Below are 25,610 nucleotides of genomic sequence, written 5' to 3' on the forward strand. Positions count from 1 at the left end.
GTGACCAAAAATGGAGTTCTATCTACTCACGCGTTTATTTGAGTGCGATTGCATTGACCATATGCAACAAGGCGCTTAAACCACTAGGAATTCCCTAGTGGTCGAAGTTATACCTCATTGAGAGTTTTCTAGTGAAGGTACTCACAAACTTCAACTATACTACAACGACTAAGAAATAAAACTATTGTTTCCTCATTCATGTCTCAACTATCTATACATCTCACTAGCAATTGAATAAGAATAACCAAGTCAAAAACCTAAACTAATATATGCATAATAATCAATCATCTATGATACAAATATATATACTATTAGTAATACTATGAAATGCCTAGCAGGTTCGTTTCTGAAAACTCGGAATAGCGTCCTTAAGTAGGTCCTCACATAAATGTCAAGACAAAAACCACTATGATTTTTCCACTCGAGTTAAAAGCTTCTCCGATTAATGCGGTGGGCACACTTTACCTTACAATCTCAATGACAACCAAGGAAGCCGAAGTCGATCAAACACATCTGCCACTTACTATCACACTAACCTATTCTTAATTGAGCTAGAGGTCTTTATTAGGTGTTTCGGGGTTTAGGAGATGGTTTAAGAAGGAAGGAAATCGATATTCAAAAAGGACAAGTCTGAAATAATAGAGTCTTCATATTATGTAACTAGAGAAAACCTTGTTATTTACTTTTGCTTCTACACTTTCTTTCCATCCTTAGCCATATTTTTTTTTCTTTTTCTTTGGCTTTTGACTCCTTTTATTCTATTTTTTTAGAGTTTTTATTTTATTTTTATTTTTATTTTTCTTTTCTTTGGATGGAAACTTCTTTTCTTTATTTTCTGAAGCAACTAACTAATTTTTGTTTACACAGGTTTTTCTCTTCTTCTTTCTTCCTCATTCTATTCTCAGACTTATTCTAAATTGGGTAGGTTGATTTTTTTTTTTTTTTTTTTTTTTTTTTTTATTTTGTTTTGTTTTTGTAACAGGGTAATGGATTTGTGGTTTATGAAAGGCTAAAGAAAGGCTCAGAGGGGCAACTAGCGGAAAATAATTCATAGGTTTGAATTTCGGCTATATCGATCCAAAGAGGGCCTAAATTCACCGCTTAGGATATGGCATAGTGATCAAGCAAGTGGGCGTGTGATTTCTCTATCGGATTTTACTTCTCCCTTGTGTCATTTTCTCGAATGTTTAGCTCATATATAAGGCTTTAGGCTATATTCTCAAAGGATTTGTAGAATAAGTACTCTAGCCTAGATTTTAAACTTACTTCTGCTAACAATCATAGATACTCATGTAATATATTTATAGATAGATGCAAAGATTATTACCTATATATTAACCTAAGTTTCTAACAATTATTACGATGCAAAAGCTACGTGAGACTTCTAGATTGTTAAGAGCATAGAAAGAAAACAATACCAATATTCCTAAGTGTATAGCATAAACTTATTTATTTATATTTTTCAAATTTTCAAATTGAAAACAAATGCATATTATACATATCTATATCCTAACAGATGCCTTAATTACGTGTTTTTATACCCCCAAACAAAAGCATGCTTTGTCCTCAAAGCATTTAAATAAAGAGGGTAGAAAAATACCATGGAAACGTGAAATTCGCACATCCGCATAATAAGGTTAGAACATACTAATGTAGGGAATTAAAAAAAAAAAACTTATGCAACTCTATAAGAGTTCGACCCATTATGGGGTAACCCGAATTAAATTGCTTGGGACATAAGCGGACACTAACAAAACTAAAACTTACCTTATCTCCCGGCAAAAGCGTCCTCCTCCTCGTTAGTGAGGCGAGGTTCCTTCGCGATCCCGGTCCATTATAATTTGCCAAGCTTGCCGCGGTTATCATCTACTAATGCTAACCTGTTAAGTGTTATCATGTCTGATGGGATGTACGGGGCGACCAAATGAGGCTGCACCTGCCATCCCGGCCAAGTCATTTCTCGCAACGAGCGAACCACCCGATTGGTGGGTCTCATGACTTCAACCCTTTTCCAATCTATGAATTGTGCATAGAATACAGTTAAACAACTACGCATGATGCGGCTTACCAAAACAGGCATAAGAAGATACTTATGCCTCATGCTTTGGGCTCTCTTAAGACTAGCGACTAAAACTCGGGGGATGTCATATCGGCGACGTCCCTTAGCTAAAGCGAGGAAAATGTCACCAGCGATCTTGTTTTGCATAAATGAGCGCCATTCCCAAAAATATTCATCGGGATGAATAACATGGTGGTGCCTAGGTTTAGGAAAGGCTACCAAGGGCAATGCTATATAAGCCCTGGTCCATTACTCGAAATATCCCTCCCCATAATACTCATGGAAATATGTATAATCATAAAGGTATGCATTATCGGTCATATATGCCCATGTGTGAACAGGGATCGGTATTGGTAATCCACGAAACTAAAGCGACCACATTTTTATTGAATTTATGTGTCGTGGTCATCAACTCTGACGGAGAATAATTGTTCTCCATCCCGATTACAATAGAATTTAGCGTGGTTCGTAGAAATAAGCGAGAAATTTGTGGTGAATATGAATCGTCATCACTTACGGTAGATGGCGCCATCCTAATCGCGAGGATCCCGTGGTCGGAACCAATGTCCATAGGTCACCGATTGCCCAACACATCTTGAAGGATTTGTTCAGGTATGACTATAGGAGATGTCATCACAACAACTCTTTGAATAGTTCCAAAAATCCCGGAATGACCGTGAAGAAAATTGGAATTTCCCAGCGTTCCACGAAGGCGGAGGAATGTAAGCTTCGCATAGAGAGCGGTCGGCGCTAGTGGGTTTTAGAATTTACAGTGTTTTGGGCGCGGGTCGCGCTCTGACTAAACTTTTGGAAAGTGTACAGGGCGCAGGCGCGCTCATGGATGGTGAAACAGGAGTTTAGAGGAAAAAGAAGGAAAAGCTTGGAGTGAAAGGTGCGGGATGATGGTGGGGTGTAGTGTGGTTTGTTAGTGTAGAATGAAAGGAGTTTAAATAGGTTTTGAGCTTCCAAAACGAATCGGCAAGTTCCCAAATTGTGTTAAGGCAATTTCCGGAAATAGAAAAATTCCAAACCCGAAAACGGAAACAAACCATTTTCGTGATTTTCTAAAAATCCTGGTATCTTTCATAATGGATTTAGAATAGTAACTTCTAAACTCTCCTACATTTCATGCTACCACCACACAAATCATGGATATGCCGATATCGGCCAAATTATCAACCTTTCCTTCAAGACTACTTTACCTCGGGTGATCATATAAGGAATTATGCTTGGTATAAATATTACCACCCCCAAACAAGTCGGGAAGGTGGGATTAATGATAAAAACACGTAGTACTCGAAATTAACCAATTATATTAAAAATAAAATTTAAATCCAAACAACATAAAACAAACACATTAATATTTAAATTTAACTAGTTAATTAAAATTCAACTAATAAAACAATCAAAACCATGAAATAACAGCGAACACAACTGATGGTGAACACCTAGTTATGTGATGAAGATGGACCCTGAGATGGAGATTGGCCCTGGGATGGAGAATGGCTTGAACCATCGTCGCCCGGCGACGGCGCTCATACTGTCGGACTCGGGCTGAAACCGATTCCTCCACGGGGTGGCATCGTAACATCTCTATTCGGAACAAGCGTGCTTCCATCTCAACCGAGAATCGCATCTTTGGGCTTGTTGATCTTTGGTGGATAGTCTCCATGTTAGATAGGATATCGTCCCCGAACCCTTCGAGCATTTCAAGTCTCGTCGAAGGTTCGTTTGCTTCTTCGAATTACAATCTGTCTATCTCGGATATCTTCACAAATTCCATAAATGCAACGCAAAGGCGGTTTGCAATACTTGCATCGTTCTAAATTAGAACTACATTTATCTAATGCATCGTCATCCGGACATGTCATATCCTCCCTTTCATCCTCCGACTCATCCATTTTTCTTCGGACAACGGCCAAGTCTCTTGGATGCAATCCATTATAGATACTTGCATTAGAATGCAATTTGATCTTAATAGGAGCAGATCTTGCGGCGGCTCTAAAGGAGAGCATGATCTTAGTGATCAATACGGGGAAGAGGCACCAAGCTCTTCCCCACTCCTCGAATCACATTAAACATTAAATCAATGATGCAAAAATTATACTTATTTGTTTGCAAAATCCAGAACGCGGACATTGCGAGGCCGATATCAGCGACTTTGTCTTTCAGGGGCGTTCCTACCAATCCAGCGAGCTCTGACCCGATTGATTGGTTCTCGGGTTTGGCGGGCCTTAATGAGATGTCGGATTGTATTCACCCTCCACGACAAGTATCCTTCATCAAAGCGGGAACTCGATTATCTTGGGATTCCGAATTGTCGTTACGAGTTGCTTTCAAAGCGTAATTCCTAACAGTTGACCAACAACTGTCTCTTTCTTTACTTCCCTCCTCGCTCCTGCTACCTTTATGAAAATTCTATCCCCCTCCAATTCTCGCTTCTTATAAAACTGTTCTACCAAATCATGGTGATAGAACGCCTCAGTCAAGTACCACAGTCCATTCCAATGCCTCCTAATCAACTCCGCGTCGTAAAATGGCGCAAAGCTGTAGGACTCAAACGCGTGCTCCGGCAAAATTCTTCGTCGTAGCGCCATTGAAGTTTCTGAGACAACTAATGGTTTTGTAGACTGTGGGGGAGGCGAGTTTGAAGAAAAACTACTAAAAATAACAGTGGTGGCGGTGGTTACTTTAATTGGTGGCTGTTTTTCGGAGTTGGGGTGGTGGTGGTTTAGAGAAGATTTTAGGTGGATTTGATTTTTTTGGTGTAGGTGTAGTTAGGTGTTCTTCTCTCTTTCTATTTTTTTTTATTTTTTATTTGGGTTTTCAAGGTTTGATTTAAACTTGGTAACCGGCGGGATTGAAAGGGAAAGAAAGAAACTGTGCGTTTTTTTTTTGGGAAGGAAGGAGACGCACAGGCGTGCGTGCGGTTTGGGCCCAAGCCCAGTTTGAATTCCGGAATTTTTCGATTTTTCGCGCAATTTCAAACTTAATTTGCCGCTTCGTTACTAGCCCGATTTTGGCGAATGAGTTATGGAAACGATCAGTAGAGAATTTCCAATCCAATGATCCATAAAACACTCAATTCCAACCATGGGTGACGTATAAAAAGGTGGAAAAATGCCTCGAAGTGCGTGTGTGACGTAAGTTATGCGAACGAAGGAAATCTAAGTTAAGATTACGTCAACCCAATTGAACTACAAGTAATGGGCCTAAGCAACAAAAATGGAAAGTTCGAGCAATCCAGATGGAGAGACCGATTGCCCACCCCCAAACAAATTTTTAAACACAAAATTTGTTCTAACGCGGGTCGTTTAAAGTCAGATTCCCAAGACTTGTTGGATTGCTATTTTTATTATTAAGAATTTTTTATTATTATGTATTTTTTTTTATTTTTTATTTTTTATTAGTTTATTATAAGATAAAGCGAAAACAATAAATACATAATTCACCCCTTAGAGGAACATGAATCAAAACCGAGAAAACATGCAAAAGTGGAAAGCGTGAATTATGTTAACCGTGGACTTAGGATCCGGTACTTACAGCCACACACTCCATAGGGAGGGCCGGTTACTGAATGGTGCACTTACCACTATATGGAAGTGAAAGGAAGTACACCAATGACAAAGGTCAATCCTCGTAGGCAGGGTCCTATAAAAGGACTTCCTCTACATCGAGGGGGCGAAGTTCGTGAAAATGTTTTAACCGTTGACCATTAACTTGAAAGATGCATTTGTCATTTGGATTTACCAAGGTGATTGCCCGTAGGGGTGACTTCAATAACCAAAAAAGGGCGGACCAGCGGGTTTTAGTTTCCACAGGAAAATATGTAGATGGGAGTTGTAAAGCAAGACCTTTTGACCGACCACAAACTCTTTGCGGAAGATTTGCTTATCATGAACACGTTTCATGTTAGCTTTATAATCCTTCGCGAGATCGTAAGAATCGCTACGGATTTCTTCAAGCTCATTCAATTGCAATTTGCGTTTGACACCTGCTTCATCAATATTGAAGTTAAAAGGCTTTTTATAGCCCACGAGCACGGTGCTCTAATTTAAGCGGGCAAATGACATGGTTTCCCAAATACAAGTCTAAAAGAGACATACCTATAGGAGTTTTGAAAGCAGTTCTATCGCCCATAAGGCATCCGATAGGCGCTTTTACCGAGTCTTTCCTATCGGGGTTCTGAGTTGTTTCTAAAATCTTTTTGATTTCCCTATTAGAAACTTCTACTTGTCCGCTAGTTTGTGGATGGTAAGGAGTTGCTACTTTGTGTGTAACTCCATACTTCTTCACTAGGGATGCAACAACTCTATTGCAAAAATGTGTTCCACCATCACTAATGATGGCTTTAGGAATGCCAAACCGGAAGAGAAAATATATTCTTTAATAAAAATACAACGGTCTTATGGTCATTGCTACGGCAAGCTAGGGCCTCTATCCATTTAGACACGTAGTCCATGGCAACTAGAATATAAATGAAACCGTGGGAAACTGGGAAAGGACCCATGAAATCAATGCCCCAAACGTCAAAAATTTCTACTATCAAGATTGGATTTAATGGCATCATATAACGCTTCGTGATTCGCGCAAGTTGTTGGCAACGAATACACGTCTTGCAATGCACTTGGGCATCCTTAAAAAGGGTAGGCCAATAAAATCCACATTGAAGAACTTTAGCGGCTGTTTTCATCCCACTAAAATGGCCACCACACTCTTTGTCATGGCAGAACAATAGAACTTCATTATATTCCCTTTGGGGAATACAACGGCGAATAATCGATCCATACTGATGCTTAAAAAGATAAGGCTCATCCGTGGTATAACTTAACTCGGCCAAGAACTTCTTACGTTCATTTCTTGACCAATTATAAGGTATAACATCAGCCGCTAAATAATTTACAATGTCGGTATACAATGGTCTTTTGAAAAATAGCATCTGGATGCTCATCGGGAAAAGAGTCCGGTATGGACTCGAATCACCTCGATCGTCGTTTGTGAGTCTAGATAAGTGGTCGGCAACTTCGTTTTCGACCCTCTTTTGTCCTTTATTTCTAATGTGAACTCTTGCGGGGAGAAGGATCCATCGGATTAATCTCTGCTTAGCATCCTTCTTTGCAAGAAGGTGCTTAAGAATCTTTGCATTGTCCGTGTAAACTAGCGTTTTAGAACCAACCAAATAAAGACAAAACTTATCTAATGCATAAATGGCGACTAAGAATTCTTTTACGTAGTTGAATAATTCCGTTGAGCATCGTTTAAGGTTTTACTAGCATAATAAAAAGCGAGTGGACTTATTATCTAGTTTTGTCCCAAAAGGCGCACCAAGCTGCATAGTCACTAGCATCACACATGAGTTGAAAGGTTTAGACCAATGGAGGCTGTATAATGGATCACGATGGTTAGGATGACTTTTAAAGTTTCAAAAAAGCTTGCGTCTGAGTTAAAATTAAAAATAAAAATTGCATCTTTCAAAAGCGGATTAGTTAAAGGCCTAGCTATTTTGAGAAGTCTTTAATAAAACCGCCTATAAAACTGCATGACCTAGAAAGGCTCTAATATCATGGGCCGGTCAGAGTGGTTTTAGGTAGAATTAAGCTATCTTATCTAGTTTGGCTTTATCCGCCGATGCCATCACTAGATCTGATGTGACCTAATCTTATGCCCCTTTTCACCATGAAATGACACTTTTTCCGGTTTAAAAGCGAGGCTCTTTTCTTCACACCGTGTCAAAACCTTAGACGGGTTAGACAAAAGCGATGCGTGAAGGAGTCTCCATAGATAGAAAAATCATCCATGAAAACTTCCATAAAAGCTCTACCATGTCACTAAATATATGAAGCATACACCTTGGAAGGTACTAGGAGCATTACAAAGGCCAAAAGGCATGCGTTCCAAAAGGACATGTGAAGGTAGTCTTTTTCTTGGTCATCAATATCAATAATAATCTGAAAATAGCCTGAGTAGCCATCAGGAAAACAATAAAAGCATGACCAGCTAGGCGTTCGAGCATTTGATCTATAAAGGTAAAGGAAAGTGATCCTTTCAGTATCATAGCATTTTAAGCGTCGTAATCAATCTGAGATCCTCCATTTCATAGGACCTTGTGTGACAACATAGTCACCCTTTCCGTTCACGTACCATGGTAACTCCCGATTTTTAGGAACTACATGAATGGGGCTTACCCATTCGCTATCGGAGATTGGGTATATGATACCGCGATCAGTGTCGTAAAACTTCTTCCCTAACCACCTCTTTCATGGCGGGGTTCAAGTGGCCGAGGTTCGCGAGAAGTCTTGAGTTATCCTCAAATGGATACGATGAGTGCAAACATTAGGGTCAATTCCCTTAATGTCTGTTAGGGACCAACCAATCGCCGACCGATGTTCCCTAATCACCCGGATTAAGCGTGTCTCTTCATTCTTAGATAATGAGAGAAGATATAATTACGGATGACTACTATCGGATCAAGTTGAATATATTTTAACTCACGGGGAAGAGGTTTAAGCATGGGGTGGAAGGAAAATCTATGGATGTTTAAATTCGGGGTCCTCATTTTGCATAATGAATACTTGCTTAGGTAGCAAGTCTTCATACTCAATATGTGGAGCAATCGAAGGGTCTACAATTGGTGTGGACTCAAGGATGGTGTTGACTTCCTCTAAATAGGAGTCATTTACAAAATCTGAAGTTCCAAAAGAAAGGAATTTGTACATATTGTTTTCAGGAAATGTGTTGTTAAAATAATCTTGAGCTAAGCTCTCAATCATGCTAACCTCCCCATCTATAGACGAATCTGGTAACTGTTTCATCATTTTAAAAATATTTACCTCAACTGTAAGATGGCCAAAAGATAAGGACATCTTACCATCGCGGCAATTTATAAGTGCGTTGGCAGTTGCTAAGAAGGGGCTCCCTAAGATGATGGGTCTGAGTCGTTAGTGACTTACGTGTCGAGGATAACAAAGTCGGAGGGATAGTAGAAATCACGAACCTTAACAAAACGCGTTTTCCACTACACCCTTAGGATGCTTAATTATTTTGTCCACTAATTGCAGCGTTATTTTTGTAGGTTGCATTTCTGTAGAGCTATTTGTTTATACAAATAGTATGGGAATAAGTTAACACTTTCGAGGTCAATAGTAGCCGTCGTGTGGGAATCTCTTAAAAGGTGCATTATGCGATGGGACTGACCGGGGTCCTTGTACTTAACAATTCCATTATTTTCGGATAAGGTTGGGAATTGTTAGGTTAGAAAAGCGTCTTTAGGTATGTTGGTCTTCGCCTAGTAGTGCCACAACTCTTTAAGAAACTTAAGCGTGATTAGGTAGCTTTTTAATAGCTTTGAGAAAAGGAAGGTTTATCGTTAGATTTTTGTAAACGTTCCTAATCTCCTCAAAGTTGGTATCCCTGGTTAGCATGGATAATTTTTTAGGGAACGGTGGTTTCGCTCTATATTTAGCGTATGGCTCGACTTGATGTGTAACCTTGGCTTACGTTTCTTAGGTTGTGGTTTAAGCGGGTACCTCTACGGTGGTAGGCTCTTCAGTTTCTATTTCGGTATCTAGTTCGATATCCGGTGTAGGGAGTACTGATGGGGTAACTATAGGCATAGTTACTTTGTTATCAACCACTTTTCCAGAACGGAGAGTAGTGATGGCATTTAGGTCACCTACTATTGTCGTTTCCGTACTAGTATTATCGTTTAACTCAAAGGCTGTGTTAGTTGTTTTAGGGTTTGGTATAAACATCACGGAAACCGCCTTTTGGTTGGGCTTTTCGTGGCTAACTGTTGTATGCCTTGATTTATGGATTGTAAGATCTGTTGGTTTGATTGAGTCATTGATTGGAAAAGTTGTTGGGTAACTTGTATAAAAGGCGTCTATCACGATCGGATGTGATGGTGTAGTAGTCACGGTGGTGCATTTGGAACTATCTCCGTTGATTATTTATGGGTGGGTTGTGATAGTTACTATTGTTAACCGGAACGATACCTCTATTGGTATTATAACTATTATAATTACCCTGACCTTGTGCTAAACCTTGTCGTGGTTGCGCTTGGTTGTTATAATTATTATAATTTCCTTGACTTAGTCCTGTCCTTGCCTAGGTGGAGCTTGATTATAATTGTTCGCTTGCCTAACATTTTGGTTATTAGACCCTGGAGGTGAAACTTGTTGATTGTTTTGCCAACTAAAGTTGGGATGTTGTCTCCATGGGGCATTAGGAATAGGATAGTTATTAATGGAGTAGACATTATCTTGCTCTAATTGTTGTTGTTCATAGGCGAGAGGACAATAGGAGTCAGGGTGCTTTCGGGACTCAAAAACGGACATTACATGGGTTGGAGTTAACATTCATGGCGGGTATAGGCTTTTGTTGCCTGAGAGAAATAGCCTCAACCTTTTTAGTTAGAGATTCGATTAAATTTTTAGTTCTAGATCGGGTTTCATCTCAAACATACCGTGACCTTAAGCTGTTGAAGAAGAACTAACTAGCTAGCGGGGATATCATCACTACCCCAATTGTTATTACGTTTAGTTTGATCTTCTAAAATTTGTAAGCCTCTCGAGGCTCCTTTACTTAGGAAACTACCCCATTCATTATGTCAAGGACTTCTTTATGGTGATGTTGAAGTCCTTTGAAAAGGCTAACGAACTAACATGTCTTGTGCTAGGTTATGGTGTGGACACTCAATAAGCAAATCGGTGAAAGCGATTCCAAGCCTCGAAAATTATTCATGAGGATTTTGTCGGAAAAATGAATCTTGAAAAGCATCTCATCCGTCTTTTAGGGGTGGGTAAAATGTTCCATAAACAATTTTGAACAAGTTTAGCCCACGAGTCCCTGAGAGTTAAGCAGCTTGGCGAGTTAACCAAGGCGCCTTTATCGGCTAAAGTGAAGGGAAATACCCTCGGTTTAATCTGTTAAAGGTACCAACCGTAGGATGATGGAATGTTGTAAGAACTTGTTCAATCCTCGTGTGTTGGTAAAGGTTTTCGTGGTCTAAACCATGGAAAGCGGGTAACAATTAAATATGTTTGGGGAATTGAAAATCCCCACTGGAATTCCGCTAGAGCGATGCAAGATTTAGGGCTATATCGCTCAAGGCTTTGTAAAAGTCGGAGAGAGGAGTCTCTCTTTCTTGACCATTATGTCGAGGGTGTGGTTGGTGGGATAGTAGTTAGAGGTGTAGTGATTGGTATACTTTCGATAGATTTGTTTGTTGACATTAGCGGTTAATTACGTTCGGTGTTTTTCTCTCGGCCGGACCTTAATCTCATGCAAGTCTAAGTCTAAACGAAAACAATCCAAACAATCTTGATATATTAGTATGAACCTCTAAGCGGAATCACGAGGTATGGAAGAAAGGAATACGATAAGCGTCCTTGCTCGGCTTATGAATAGCGTCTTGTTTCTGGCGTGTTGATTAATAAATAACAAGTTAGAACGGTAAAAAAAACTTAAAATCGAAGTTTGAAACAAACTGTAGAAATCCGGAAATTTGGCTTAGAGTGAGTCGCTCATAGAGGCGTGGTCGCTCTGTGTAACTTGAAATTTCAGTGTTTAAGGGAGGGTTGCGCTCCACGGGGGGTCGTGGTTCGTGTTCTAGTAACTTAGAGGCGGAATTATTTCGGTATGCGGGCGCTCCGCTCCGTACCCAACTATATAAGCGAAGTCGCTCCTTATAAGCTTGGTCGGCTTCAGTGTAATTTTGTCGCGAATTTTTTCAGATGAAGCGGATAAACGGTATGAATCAAACAAGGGTGGGTGGGTTTAATAGGACTTAAAAATGACTAATTCTACTATGAAAACAATGCTAAAGTGCAACTAAGATGGCAGCGGCGCCATTTGATAAAACATAAAATTGAATAGTTTACCTCCGAAATGAACGATGAACTCAAAACGTAAGAAAAACTAAAACTATTTATGATCATATTTTATCAAAGTTTCTACTCTCAATTCTATCGAAATAGAGTGGAGTAACAAATTCGTTCCACTCCTAGTGCTCTAGCATAGAATGTTTTCTAATCTAATTAGTCGGTCTTAAGTCTAATGAGAGCTTTACGAAGGGTGTTATACTACGATACCTATATGAAATTGATTATGTTGAATTTAACTCACGAATGCTATGGAAATATGATTGTTTTGAATCTAGATAAAGGATTAGAGGGAATTGAATCCACCTCGAATCAACTTAATAACCTAGTATAGATTCTTGTATCTCGATTCTTACGTTCTTCGGAAGAAATTGAGTTCTAATCCCTAGTGTTCATGACATTTTTACCGAATACTAACTAGCATGTGAGGTCGTCCACCCATTCTCATGGCGAATCACGACCTTCTAGAGTAGAATAGATTCTACAATACTTCTACACTATACCACTAAGTTTTCATCAAAGCTTCATCAACCCCTCTAATGGAGGTTTTAGCCTTGAGTCATCAAACCATCATTTCCCATTGAATTATAACTACACATCATATTAAAATTCTAACTTAACTAAATTAACTAACAATGTTTCAATCTACTTAAACTACGAAATGATAATCAACAAGAATTAAAACTAGATCTATAATTTGAGATGACAAAAATCGAAATTGACAAAATAACTATTTTATTTATCTAATTAATCAAGAACAATGATTCAAAGACTTAATCTAAAACAAGAATTGAAACTGGAACTAAAACTTAATTATTCTACTGAAAACTAGATCTAGAATTCTATATAGTTTTAGGTCTAACTAGCTACCCTTAACAAAGAGCTAAGCTTTTGTTTTTATATGTCTAGATCCAAAAATCGTTCATGGGCTTGGAGCCATGTTTTGGGCTAGAGCATCAGGCCCAAAACCCAATTCTTTCAGTCCAAAAAGGCCTTTTCAGCTGCAGTTGGCTTAAACAGACTTTTAGTCCACTTCTGCTCCTCTGATTGGGTCAAGACTTAAACCATTGGAAAGCTCTTTCCGAGCCGGTCGTTTTGACATAAGGTAGGCCCCATTCCGAGGTCTGAGTCCAAAGATACGGCGCCGGAAGTTCCATCGACTTGTGTCTTTATTTCAGCCCGCGTCGACTTTTCAGCTTTTGACCGGGCTTTAGAAAGGCTTTGTCTTCTTGAATCTTGGCCTTTAATCACGGAACTCCTTAATAACCGACCTTAGCTCCTTTATCTCGCTAAAAGTGGCACATTTACGCACATAATGGACTTTGAAACACGAAATGCATAAAACACGTGTCGGTGTTAACTCTTTAATTATTACTCACATAATTGGTCTAAAAGTATGACTGTTACAGGGTTAAAACTATAGTTTTGGGCTCTTATCAGGCAACCTAAGAAACAAGTCACCTTCGGTTACACATGAACACTAAATATCATCAATGAATGGAGCACCAAAAGTGGATCTCATTCAATTCATATTAATGGAGCACCAAAGGGGGGAGGGAATTTTATATATTTTCCTCTCTACTCTCTAAACGAGGAGAATGTTATGCTTTTTCTCCACTTTCCATCTTCTCGGTTCATCATCGATCATTCGATCATAGAATCCAAACAATAAACTACATTTGACTTGATTCCAGTTCATCAGAGAACTGGATACGTAGGCAGTTCGATCCTTCAAACTCAGTCACAACATCATTCTCCCCAAATTTCCTACACACGTAAGGTTCGCCCAATTAGAGCCTTTACATTGGCGCCGTCTGTGGGGATGAATTTCTTGGAAATTCAATCTACTTTGAGATTAATTCTCAACACAAAATCACACCTAATATGTTTCACTTGAGCGACTTAGAAGGCGATTTCTTTTTTCTCAAAGACTCGTATTTTGTTTCCACTTAAGGTAAATGTTATGAGGTTCTTATTGCTTCTTATTATCTTATCTTCTTCTTATTATCACTTATAGTAATTTTCTGTCCAAGCAACTTGGTGGAGAAAGAGTTTCAGGCTAGACTCTCGAGTGAACAGCTAAAATTCTATCTCCACTTGGTGTTGGTTCACTCATACTCCTTGCAGAGATATTTTTTCTTTGTAATCTTCTCTCTTCTTTTAACAAAGTTGAGGTTTTTTCCATTGATTAACTATCCTCGTTAGGTAAGGAATGAGATCACTGTAAGTGAGTATTCCTTCTCTTTCAGTTGGGTTATGGCTTCAACTGGTCCAAACCTAGTTACTTCTTGGAGCTCTTTGTTTGCAAACCCCACCACAAATTTTTTATGTGGTCAATTAGAACGGATAGAGACTGATTTGGATCTAGATGTAGTTAATGTACCAGAAGAAATCCTTATAGAAGAGATTGAAAGATGGAGTAACCATCTAGTTGGTTTCTTTGTTGATAAAAAGCTCCCATTTCTTGTAGTAAAGAGAGTACTCGAAAGAACATGGAAAACTAAGGCATCATATGAGATTGCTACTGACAAGGAACTCTTATACTTTAAATTCCAAGAAGAAGAAGATAGACAAATGGTTCTTGAAAAAGGACCATTATTCATTGCAGGTAGAGTTTTCATGGTTAGGCCTTGGACTGTAGAGTTGGAGGAGCAAAGAAAGAATATGACAACTTTGCCTATATGGGTTAAACTATGGGGAGTCCCAAAGCAATTGTGGACTCGAAAAGGAATTAGCTTTATAACAAATAGAATAGGGAAACCGCATTGTTGGGATTACGCTACTCAAAGGAACCTAAGACTTGATTATGCTAAAGCTTGTGTTGAAGTACCAATTAATGCAACATACCCTGATAAAGTGAGATTAAAGCTTGGTGGCAGGGAGGTGGAAGTTGGAGTAGAATACATGGGGTTGGCAGCAATATGTGTTGTATGTAACAAACTTGGGCATAAAGAGGCACATTGCCAGAATAGACAAAGAACAACTACAAACACAAGAGGAGAAGCTTCAAATGTAGAAAGGGAGGTGGTAGAGGTAGACACCACTCCTAATGCAGAAAAAGAGAATGCTGAGGATAACAAACATTTGCAAAATCCTCAATCAGTAGCAGCAGGAGCATTGTACAGGTACACAAAAGTTTTATGGGCCCCAATCTCATTGAGCCATCATTAGTGATCCCAGAGGTGTTTGACACCATGAGACAAGAAGTAGCACAACAATCTCTAGTAATTTATGAAGATGAAACCATGATAGAAAGACAAGGTAGGAGTTTGGAAAAAGTGGCGGGGAGTCACTAGGCACATATCCTAACCTCACACTAGCTATGATCAGCAATGAAGCAAACTCTGCTTTGCAAGGACTTGAAGCACAGGCATGCAACCAAATACCTTCTATGGTTCAGAGATCCCCTAATGAGTCTAGGGCAAATGTTATATGTGGAGAGCAACATCAAAGAAGTACAACAGCAGCTACACAGGAAAAACGAGCTACAAGTTATGACTCAAGAATACAACAACATAAGGCATTGGAGGTAGTTTGTCAAGAAGAGAGAAACTAGTTTACTCCTCTTGCGAATTCTGAAGAAGATCGCAAAGATGACATCTCTAACAAGGAGAAAGATCTATTCTCTGATCATGAGGTGGAAAGCACACAAGATGAGGTTCTAAAACTCAAAAGTGGTAGGACCAGAAGCAATTCCTATAGTACTGAAAGTACAACGATGAGTGCGCCTTCTAAAGCTAGAACTAGGGCTCAGAGGAGGTCTAACGAAGAAGTTAATTCTCCTATCTATGAGCAGAGTGGGAAGAAAGGGAAGTCAAAATCCAAAGGATCTGGTGGAAAGAGACATTCTCAATGGAAATGAATTGTAGTGTATGGAATGTAAGGGGGTTGAATTATGTCAACAGAGCTAAAGAGATTGGAAACTTTAGAATTTAAAACAAAGCATGCTTAATGGGGTTATTAGAAACTAAGGTAAGACATGAAAATAATGAGGCCTTGAGAAGGATATGTTGCCCTACATGGGATTTTGTGGCAGAATATGGTGAAAGTGCATAAAATAAAGGAGTCGCCACAGTTTATACATGTTAAAGTAACTTTCTTACATGATAATTATAGTTACATGATTACAGTGGTGTATGCATCAAATTGTAGGAATGCAAGAAATCAGCTATGGCAAGATCTTAGAAGCATACACTCCTCTATGACCGATGCATGGACTGTAGTAGGAGATCAATTTTAACAATGTCTTATTCTCTCATGAGAGAATAGGTGGGGAACCAGTCCTTCCTAGAGAAACAGTTCCTTTTGCAAATCTAGTTGCTCAAACGGGGTTAACGGATCTCAAGTCCACTGGTAGCTTCTTTACTTGGACCAATTGTAGTGACGATGTGACGAAATGGTCCAAGATTGATAGAGTGTTGGTTAATTCCATGTGGTTGAATAAGTATAGTAATTCCATTGTAGATTTTCATGCTCAGGGTACTTCTGATCATACTCCCATGGTTATCAGTTTCCTCAATAAGGTTAAAAGGCTGTTACCCTTCAGGTTTTGCAATTACTGGGATTTGCATCCATATTTTCTACAAGTGGTTAAATCTTGCTGGGATATGGAAGTGTATGGCAACAAGTACTTTGTGTTGACTCAGAAGATGAAAGTTGTAAAAGCTAAGTTAAAAGGGTGGGCAAGAATTTATTTGTCAGACCTTCAGAAGAGAGTGGAAGTTGCCAAAGAAGAGCTAAAATATGTACAGAGGTGTCAACATGCAAAACCTTTGGATCCTACACTAGGTAATAAAGAAAAAGAGAGCAGAAATAGGTTGGTGGGATTGCTTGGAATGGAACAAGAGGATTTCTTACAAATAACAAATTGTGAGTGGATGCAATATGGAGACAAATGTAATTCCTTTTTCTTTGTGGCTATTAAAGAAAGAAAGAAAGAACATAAATCTTATATGGTCATTGGAGGATCTAAATGGAAATAGAATTCAGGGACATCAAGAGATATCTCAGGCTTTTGTGCATTACTACACAAACATCTTGGAAGTGGATGATGGAATGCAATGCAGTGAATCTATCCTTGAAGAGCTGGAGATAAGAAAAGAAGTGAATCCAGAGGAAGCAACTAAACTTGTCAAAAGTATTACATCTGAAGAGATTCAGCTGCCTCTTTTTGCTATGCAAGATAATAAGTTACCAGGTCCTGATGGCTTCAATGTGTTGTTCTTCAAGAAAACATGGGCTATAGTAGGTGAGGAGTTTATTCAAGCTGTCAAGTATGTGTTTGAAAGTAACTTTATGCATCGAGGTATCAATTCCACTTTTCTATGTCATTCCTAAAAAGTGTAAACCCTCTAGGATTGATGAATATAGACCAATTGCATGTTGTAATGTGGTTTATAAATGCATTTCCAAAGTTATTAGCAATAGGATGAAACCTATTCTGGCTTTCATGATTGATCTCAACCAGTCAGCATTCATTCCTGGTAGGATTATGCAGGATAATTTGCTCTTGGCTCATGAACTTATAAGATGATACAATAGAACTCATGGTCAACATAGATGTACTATCAAAATAGATGTTCAGAAATCATATGACTCTTTTAGATGGGACTCTATGAAGAAAGTATTAAGAAGATATAGATTTCTTGAAGCATTCATTACATGGATATCTATGTACGTGTTACACTACCTTTTTTTTTTATTTTTTTTTTCTATATTGGTGAATGGCTCCCCCCAAGGCTATTTTGAAGGAAGAAAAGGGCTGAGACAAGGAGATCCACTGTCTCCTTACTTGTTTGTTTTGATTATGGAGGTTCTGGGTGGATTAATGAAGCATGATATGGCAAGAAAAAGTATAGACTACCATTCTAAGTGTAGGAGATTGCATATCACACATTTGTGCTTTGCAGATGATGTATTGATGTTCTGCAAAGGTGATGCAAGATCAGTAGAAGGTGTTAAGGAGGTCCTAGCAACTTTCTCACTTCTCACTGGGTAGAAGTTAAATCAAAGTAAAACTACCATGCTAACTGGTAGCATCTCTGAATATGGCAGCACTGATTTGGCAGGCATCTTGGGAGTTACTCTTGTAAAACCACCAGTTAAGTACTTGGGCCTTCCACTTACTTCAACTAGATTGGGAGTGAAGGATTGCTTGCATTTGGTGGAGATGTTCTCATCAAGGATTACAAACTAGAAGAATAAGATGCTGACTTTTGCAGGGAGAGTGCAGATGATTCAATCCGTATTGCAATCATTCCTTAGTTACTGGGCTAAGACTTTTAGGCTGCTAGAAGGGGTTTTGAATATGATTTCAAAAATCACTAATAGATTTCTATGGTCAGGGCCTACTATGACAAGAAAACTTCATAAAGCTAACCATGAAACTCTCAGGTTTAGTAAAATAGAAGGAGGACTAAACATTATTAATTCAAAGACTTGGAATATTGCATCTTATTGTGGACTTGTTTTCAAGATTGCAAGCAAGGAAGACACACTATAGACCAAGTGGATTTGGGGGTATCAATTGAAAGGTAAGCATTCTGGGACCCTCAAGATGCCAACTGATTGCTCGTGGGTGTGGAGAGCTATACTTAACAATAGAAAGAAAGCAGTAAAGTTTATTAAGTATCTGATTGGCACTGGAGAAAGTACTAGCCTTTGGCATCATCCATGGAGCACTCATGAGTGCTTACATAATAATACAGAAGCAATGCAACTATTACAACTCCCAAAGGAAGCTATAGTTGCTGATTTGATCTACCAAGGACAATGGAACTATAGAGTCACAAGTTTACCTGAAGGAGAACTAAAAAAGAGTATTTTGAATGTAGAGATCTTATGACACCTTGGGGAAGATAGAGTTATTTGGTCTGCTACTCCCTCTGGGGAATATAACACTAAATCAGCATATATGGGTCTTAAGAGAATGAAGGAGAGAGTGAAATGGTATAAGCTTGTGTGGGGAAAACTGTGTGTCCCCAAACACTCTTTCATGGCGTGGCAACTCTTCAGTGGCAGCTTGTCAACTCAAGATCGTCTCATTAAAAAGAACATTCTTACTCACTCAGAATGCATTCTTTGCAGAAACTCGAAAGAGAACTCTCACCATCTCTTATTTGATTGTCAATATGCTAAGGAGGTGTGGTCTGGAGCTAAAAGAAGCATGGGTTTGTATTCAAATGTGACTGACTCCAACAAGGAATGGTATTGGATATTCAGAAGAACTAGAAAGAACACTACTAATTCTGAGATGATAAGGGCAATGGCATGTGCAGTGATATATGCACTATGGAATGAGAGAAACTATAGAAGGTTCAGACAAAGATACCACTCTTCTTCTCAGGTTCTAAAGGATATTCTGAAGAAAATGAAACTCTACCTTCAGCAGGCACTCAAGGAAGCATACAACACTAGTGCAACAAGGCTCATGATGGATAGGTTAGGCATTCATATGCAATATAGGAGTTTAGTAGTAAAACAAGTACAATGGAATAAACCACCTCCAAACTATGTCATGTTAAATTGTGATGGTACTCTTTAGGCAATCATATCAGGTATGAGGGGTGTGTTTAGAGATTCTGATGGACGAGTTCTACTGGTGTACAATGGTGGGTCAAAGAAAAGGTTTTTTCTTTACATAGAAATACTGGGTATTGAAGTGGGTTTGAGGACTACAGTAAGGATGGATTTCCAGTAATTGCATGTCAATTCTGACTCTGAGAGAGCTGTAAATATTGTAAATGAGACTGAGGGTACACCTTGGTACTGTTTAGATATAATGCAAGCGACCAGGTTACATAAACAAATGTTTTCTAACTTGAAAGTGCAGCATATCTTTAGGGAAAGCAATAGAGCAACAGATTTTGTAGCTAAAGCTTGTTGTCCAGAGGATGAAAATGTTAGATTTCATATTTGTCCTTTAGAGGAAAGGTTGTCTGTAATAGTGCACGAAGATGCAAATGGATACATGTACACTAGATTCTGAGTAATACAGGTTGGGTCTAGCCTAACCCATAACTTCTTCAAAAAAAAAATCTCAACACAAACTTTTGTTTCCAAGCCCATGAAGCGTCGGTGAAAAGTCATAGATGGACTACTCACGGAAGATAGCAACTACAGAATTGCATTGCTACATCAGATAAGCAAATTGACTCCCTATCTCACTTTACTGCTTTCTTGTCATTACTTTTATTTTTTGTTAGAATTGCTATGACTCTATAATATAGCAGCAACATGGTAATCACGTTTACCATAAAATGGGAAACTATGTATGAACAGGTCATCGTATATGAGCATATGCACAAACAGAAGATTTGTTACTAATGGGTTGCGGTACTAACATGCATACATGATTAATGTTCCAGTTCAGATCTTTAGCGACCTGATGAACATTTCTCATCTTAACCATTATTTCTCATGATTATGAGATTAATCAAAGAAGCTAGTATAGTCACAATTGCAACAACATATGTAGCGACTTGTCTCATGTAAAGGCATTAGATAATCTCTAGCCGACCTCCTTATATCAGCCGCTTAACTCCAAAATACTTTGGATCTCCTGCACATGCATGATCAGTGCCTTCAGTGGCCTATGCTTTGCTTAATAGAAGATTGTCATTTACAAGTATCACTTTTGTGCGTTAAGATTTGAACCATTTCAATTTACAATTATTTCTCATGGCATCATTGCTATTAATACTTACAATGAAGCTTGACCGAAACCGTTGCCATCAAATCTCACTATATTTAGTTTTGGTTTCCGTTACATGCAACTCGCAACCATACATGCCTTACGTGCTGCTTTTGTTCGTTGCAATATTTTGTTGTGCTTAATAGAGTGTCTATGCAGTATCCTAAAATATAGTTCTGCAAATAGCATTCTAACTATTACTAGAGAAAATTTCACGGGTGAAGCTTTGTCGACCTCGACAAATACTTGGTTGACCTCGCCAAGTATTCACTGTTCTTTGATCAATCTTAATGGTCATACATATCCTATTTGCTCTCTTCCTAACAGAGATCAGCATGACGAGTCAACTCCATTAAGAAGCCAAGAAATTTTACTGGCTTCACTCATTCTTATTATATTACTTCATTGATGAATAATGGCATCAAAGGATTATCTTGGTCTCCATTTCTATCACGAGGACTTCTCTAACAAAGGTTTTGATGGTATATTGCCATAACAAGTTGATGGCCAGTTCGCAACAATAAAAAAGGCAACGTTATAAAGGCAGCATTCTAAAGAGAGCCAAGACACGCCTTTGCAATCCAGATCATACTATAAGCTCGTGAATTACCAGCTACATATACGAGTTCAGCACTCACATTACGCTATTGTCAGCTACATGTTCAGGAATCCAAAGATTTTGAGCAACCTAATCAAGGGCATGTCAGATCCCGGTTAACAGATTTAACAAATTACTTTTCGTACAACACGTACTCTCTTTGGCAGGTCGCCTATACTAGGAATTAGTGCTGCCATAATACTGCAACACGGAGATATACTTCAGTATAACAATGCAAGTTTCAAATCTCTGAATCAACACCACCCAGACATTGCGAACTGCTGAATTAAGAGGTTACTCAAATAACAAACCAGGAGCTCGCAACAGCCATATGCTCAGTACAATTTAATCCGGCTACGACTTGAGCTCGACGCTCAATTTATCTCCAAATTATCATTTATTTTGTTCTAATTCCTTTTGGATATTAGTTCAATCTAGTGTAGGTCAATAAAGCTCCAAACTGGGGGCTAGCTACAACCATCTCTAGACTGGGGCTTATTAATTATTGCCACCTAAACATGTTCAATTCTGTTATTATGCATCTCCAGAATTACTACGTACTGTTAGTTAGTACTAACTCTTTGGTGCTAGCTTGCATTTTTTACAGGTCAATCAAGCTCCAAAACTGGGGATAGCTACAATCACGCCAATTGAAGGCCAACTGTTAACCATAGTAACGCCCATTAAAAGGCTACCTATCAACCAATCAACTTGATGCCCTGCTAAGGATCAAGTTTAGTTCAACTATACTCATGCTAATTCAAGGCTAGCTATCAACTGTGATCTCCAAATCACACACTCCATCGAGCTCAAACGCTACCTAGCACCACCACTTATCACCTGTTGGGGACTTATACTTCTAGGACCGACTCAGTGTAGAACGCTCTCTAAGAGCACCAGGCTCCCATGGGCCACATCGCTCACTTGATTAAATTGCTCACTCGAGCTTGAAAGCTACATAAGCGTTAAAAGGTCCCCTGACCTACTAGAGCAGAACGCTTACATAAGGGCTAAAAGGTTCCTTGACCTACGCTCACTGGAGCAGAATGCTTACATAAGCGCTAAATGGTCCTTGACCTACGCTCACTGGAGCAGAATGCTTACATAAGCGCTAAATGGTCCTTGACCTACGCTCACTGGAGTAGAACTCTTACATGAGAGCTAAAAGGTCCCTTGACCTACTGGAGCAGAACGCTTACATAAGCGCTAAAAGGTTCCTTGACCTGGGCTCACTGGAGTAGAAGGCTTACATAAGCACTAAATGGTCCTTGACCTACGCTCACTGGAGCAGAACGCTTACATAAGCGCTGAATGGTCCTTGACCTACGCTCACTGGAGCAGAACGCTTACATAAGCGCTAAAAGGTCCCTTGACCTACTGGAGCAAAACGCTTACTTAAGCACCAAGGGTCCCTTAACCTACGCTCACTCGAGTAGAATGCTTACCTAAGCACCAAGGGTCCCTCGACCTACACTCACTCAAGTAGAACGCTTACCTAAGCACCAAGGGTCCCTCGACCTACACTCACTTGAGTAGAATGCTTACTTAAGCACCAAGGATCCCTCGACCTACGCTCACTCGAGTAGAACACTTACCTAAGCACTAAGGGTCCCTCGACCTACGCTCACTCGAGTAGAACGCTTACCTAAGCACTAAGGGTCCCTCGACCTACGCTCACTTGAGTAGAATGCTTACTTAAGCACTTAGGGTCCCTCGACCCACGCTCACTAGAGCAGAACTCTCACACGAGCTCGAACATGCTCACTGTTCCACTTTGACACATATCAAATTATTTCTCTCATCACATCGTTCTTAAAGAAAACACGACTTAACGAGAAGGGGCTGTGTGAGGGACATATATTGTCATCAATATGAGGCCGATTCAAATGAGATATATTCGTGCTGGTCACATGTTCTCTTCTATCTATTTTCAAGTCCCTTCAATTCTCTCAATGACTTCAAAATAGGGGGATGTGTGAGTACCTAATATTCATGTCCAATGAATATCAAACACGTGTCCATCACCAAACACAATTAGCTCGTACTAAACAAACTAGAGTCACCATCTCTAGCACGCTAGAACAAGCAACCAGAGATATAGCTGATAAGATCGCTACGTTTCACTCAGTTCATGGTCAACCAGGCAACCTAAGAAACAAGTCACCTTCGGTTACGCATGAGCACTAAATATCATCAATGAATGGAGCACCAAAAGTGGATCTCATTCAATTCATATTAATGGAGCACCAAAGGGGGGGAGGGAATTCTATATATTTCCTCTCCACTCTCTAAACAAGGAGGAGAATGATATGCTTCTTCTCCACTCTCCATTTTCTTCGTTCACCATCGATCATTCGATCATAGAATCCAAATAATGAACTACGTTCGACTTGATTCCAGTTCATCAAAGAACTGGATACATAGGCAGTTCGATTTTTGGAGCTCAGTCACAACATCATTCTCCCCAAATTTCCTACACACACAAGGTTCGCCTAATTAGAACATTTACATTAGTGTAGCTAGAAAGGGGTTCTTGTTTATATTACAATATTGGATTGTGGATTAGGCTATTTTTGTCTGTTATATAAATAACATTTTCACAGTGTTGTATCTTGCAAATACTCATGCTTATATGTTTCATTTTGTATTAGAATCAAATTGATGCACAGATGGAAAGGAGTTGTTAGGCTGTTAGCGTATCGATGAGTGTTTGTCATACCATTTTCGTTGTAAATTTATGGTATTAGTATGGGGATTCGTATCACTTTTTTGAATTTTGATTTAAGAGGTTTAGGTTGTTAGTGAAATAATTTCATAGTGAGGATATATATATAAAGGCCATGACTTTGATCGAGTTTGGCTACGAATGTCGTTGAGTGAAATGTTGTGCTTAGAGAAAACGGGAATAAAGAGGATTGAGACTTTGGCTCCCAAGATAATGAGAAAAAATTCACTCCTAGGCAGTTAGCAGCTAAAACCCTCCTAAGCACTCATCCACCACACATCCACCATCTTTTGATCTATTGATTAACTTTAGTTAATTAAAAACTAACAAAATATTTATTTATTCTCTTTACAAATTATTCCATTATTTTTTTCTCCACAAATTTTTCATTATTTTTTTTGTGTTTCTATAAAGAAAGAATAACATTACATTAAAAAAAAAATTGAAAACTACACTAACATTTATGAAAAAACTCTTAAAATTTATCATAATTCTTAAAGAAACGTAAATGCAATTACAAATTGCAATTTTATTACAACCCAAAATACTGATGATAATAGCCAATACAAAATAACTTTGTGAAATTCGCGTTGTAATTGAACTAAGGAGAACCCCATTAAAAATCTGCAACACAAAATTAAAAATTAATTTGCAAATTTTTAATTTTTAATTGAAATTACTAATTTATTTTTCTTTTTTATGGAAACACCCAAAAATTAAAAGATTTGTGAAGAAAAAATAGAATGATTTGGAGAGAGAAAATAAAATAAATATTTAATTAGTTTTTAATTAACTGGAGTTAATCAATAGATAACAAGATGGTAGATGTGGGGTGTGGGGTGGATAGGTGCTTAGGAGACTTTTCGCTCCTAAGCGCCTAGAAGCGAATATTTTCTCTAAGATAATGTTCCCTTAACGCGCGTGTATAAAATGTTTGTGTAAAAGATAAAATAATCTGTGTTGCACATGCCTCGCTGCTAGTTATATACAATGATATCCCAGATATGCGCGCTCGCAGCTAGTTACATACACAGTGATATGCAAGATATTTATTCTTCGAGTTTTATGAATACAATATTATACTGACTATATGAAAAAAAAGTACAATAGAATAATTAGTAAATAACTCTAAATGTTTATGAAAAAACGTAATACCAAAAGCCTGATGTAATAAGATTGGGATGATTCTTTTTGTCATCATGGGTGTCACCAATTAACTAGTAAATTCGATCACCTATTTAACATAGGCAAAAAAAAAAATCGGTAAGATTGTTGCTGGTCTTGAGAGAGTTTGAGTTATCTACTTATCAAAAAGCAGTCATTGGATGCTTGCAGTCAGAATACGCAAATTATTTTCTACTTGTTATTCTGATGGAGGGACTTGGACAGCGTATGTCGCCGGTGGAGTATCGTTTTATTCTCTAGTATCGTCTCATGATTTTTTTGTACTCTAACATGTGGTCTATGCCCTGTTTGCAAAAAGAGTAACACTGGATGCTTTCGGGGACCATGCAACACATTGTAGACATTTTCTAGGTTTAAAATATCGACATGATCATGTCAGAGACATTTTATGTGATGCATTTTGGAGGGTTGGGGTACAAATGAAAAGGAGGCTCTTGTCAATTTTCTCACTGATCCAAGTGAGGGTAGAT

At 38.7% G+C, this 25,610-nt stretch overlaps 2 protein-coding genes across 2 annotated transcripts; both read left to right on the forward strand.

Annotated features, from left to right (window-relative positions):
- Window positions 1-14,196: 14,196 nt before the first annotated feature.
- Window positions 14,197-15,111, forward strand: LOC147493149 (uncharacterized). Its single transcript, XM_086567758.1, has one exon. It carries the CDS (start codon window positions 14,197-14,199, stop codon window positions 15,109-15,111), a length of 915 nt encoding a protein of 304 aa, XP_086423884.1.
- Window positions 15,112-15,262: 151 nt separating this feature from the next.
- On the forward strand, window positions 15,263-17,938 carry LOC147493150 (uncharacterized). Its single transcript, XM_086567759.1, has 4 exons — window positions 15,263-15,469; window positions 16,203-16,685; window positions 16,867-17,245; window positions 17,850-17,938. The coding sequence occupies exons 1-4, from the start codon at window positions 15,263-15,265 to the stop codon at window positions 17,936-17,938; spliced, it is 1,158 nt and encodes a 385-aa protein (XP_086423885.1).
- Window positions 17,939-25,610: the final 7,672 nt, after the last annotated feature.

This window comes from Coptis chinensis, chromosome 6 (genome assembly GCF_015680905.1).
Source record: "Coptis chinensis isolate HL-2020 chromosome 6, ASM1568090v1, whole genome shotgun sequence".
Lineage (NCBI taxonomy): Eukaryota > Viridiplantae > Streptophyta > Magnoliopsida > Ranunculales > Ranunculaceae > Coptis > Coptis chinensis.

Bases quoted from the DNA above. Each gene is read 5' to 3' on its own strand.
- LOC147493149 (XM_086567758.1), top strand. From the start codon at position 14,197: ATGGCTTCAACTGGTCCAAACCTAGTTACTTCTTGGAGCTCTTTGTTT.
- LOC147493150 (XM_086567759.1), top strand. From the start codon at position 15,263: ATGATCAGCAATGAAGCAAACTCTGCTTTGCAAGGACTTGAAGCACAG. The intron at 15,470-16,202 runs GTAGTTTGTCAA...TTCTCTCATGAG, and splicing joins AACAACATAAGGCATTGGAG to AGAATAGGTGGGGAACCAGT. The intron at 16,686-16,866 runs GTACAGAGGTGT...TGGCTATTAAAG, and splicing joins CCAAAGAAGAGCTAAAATAT to AAAGAAAGAAAGAACATAAA.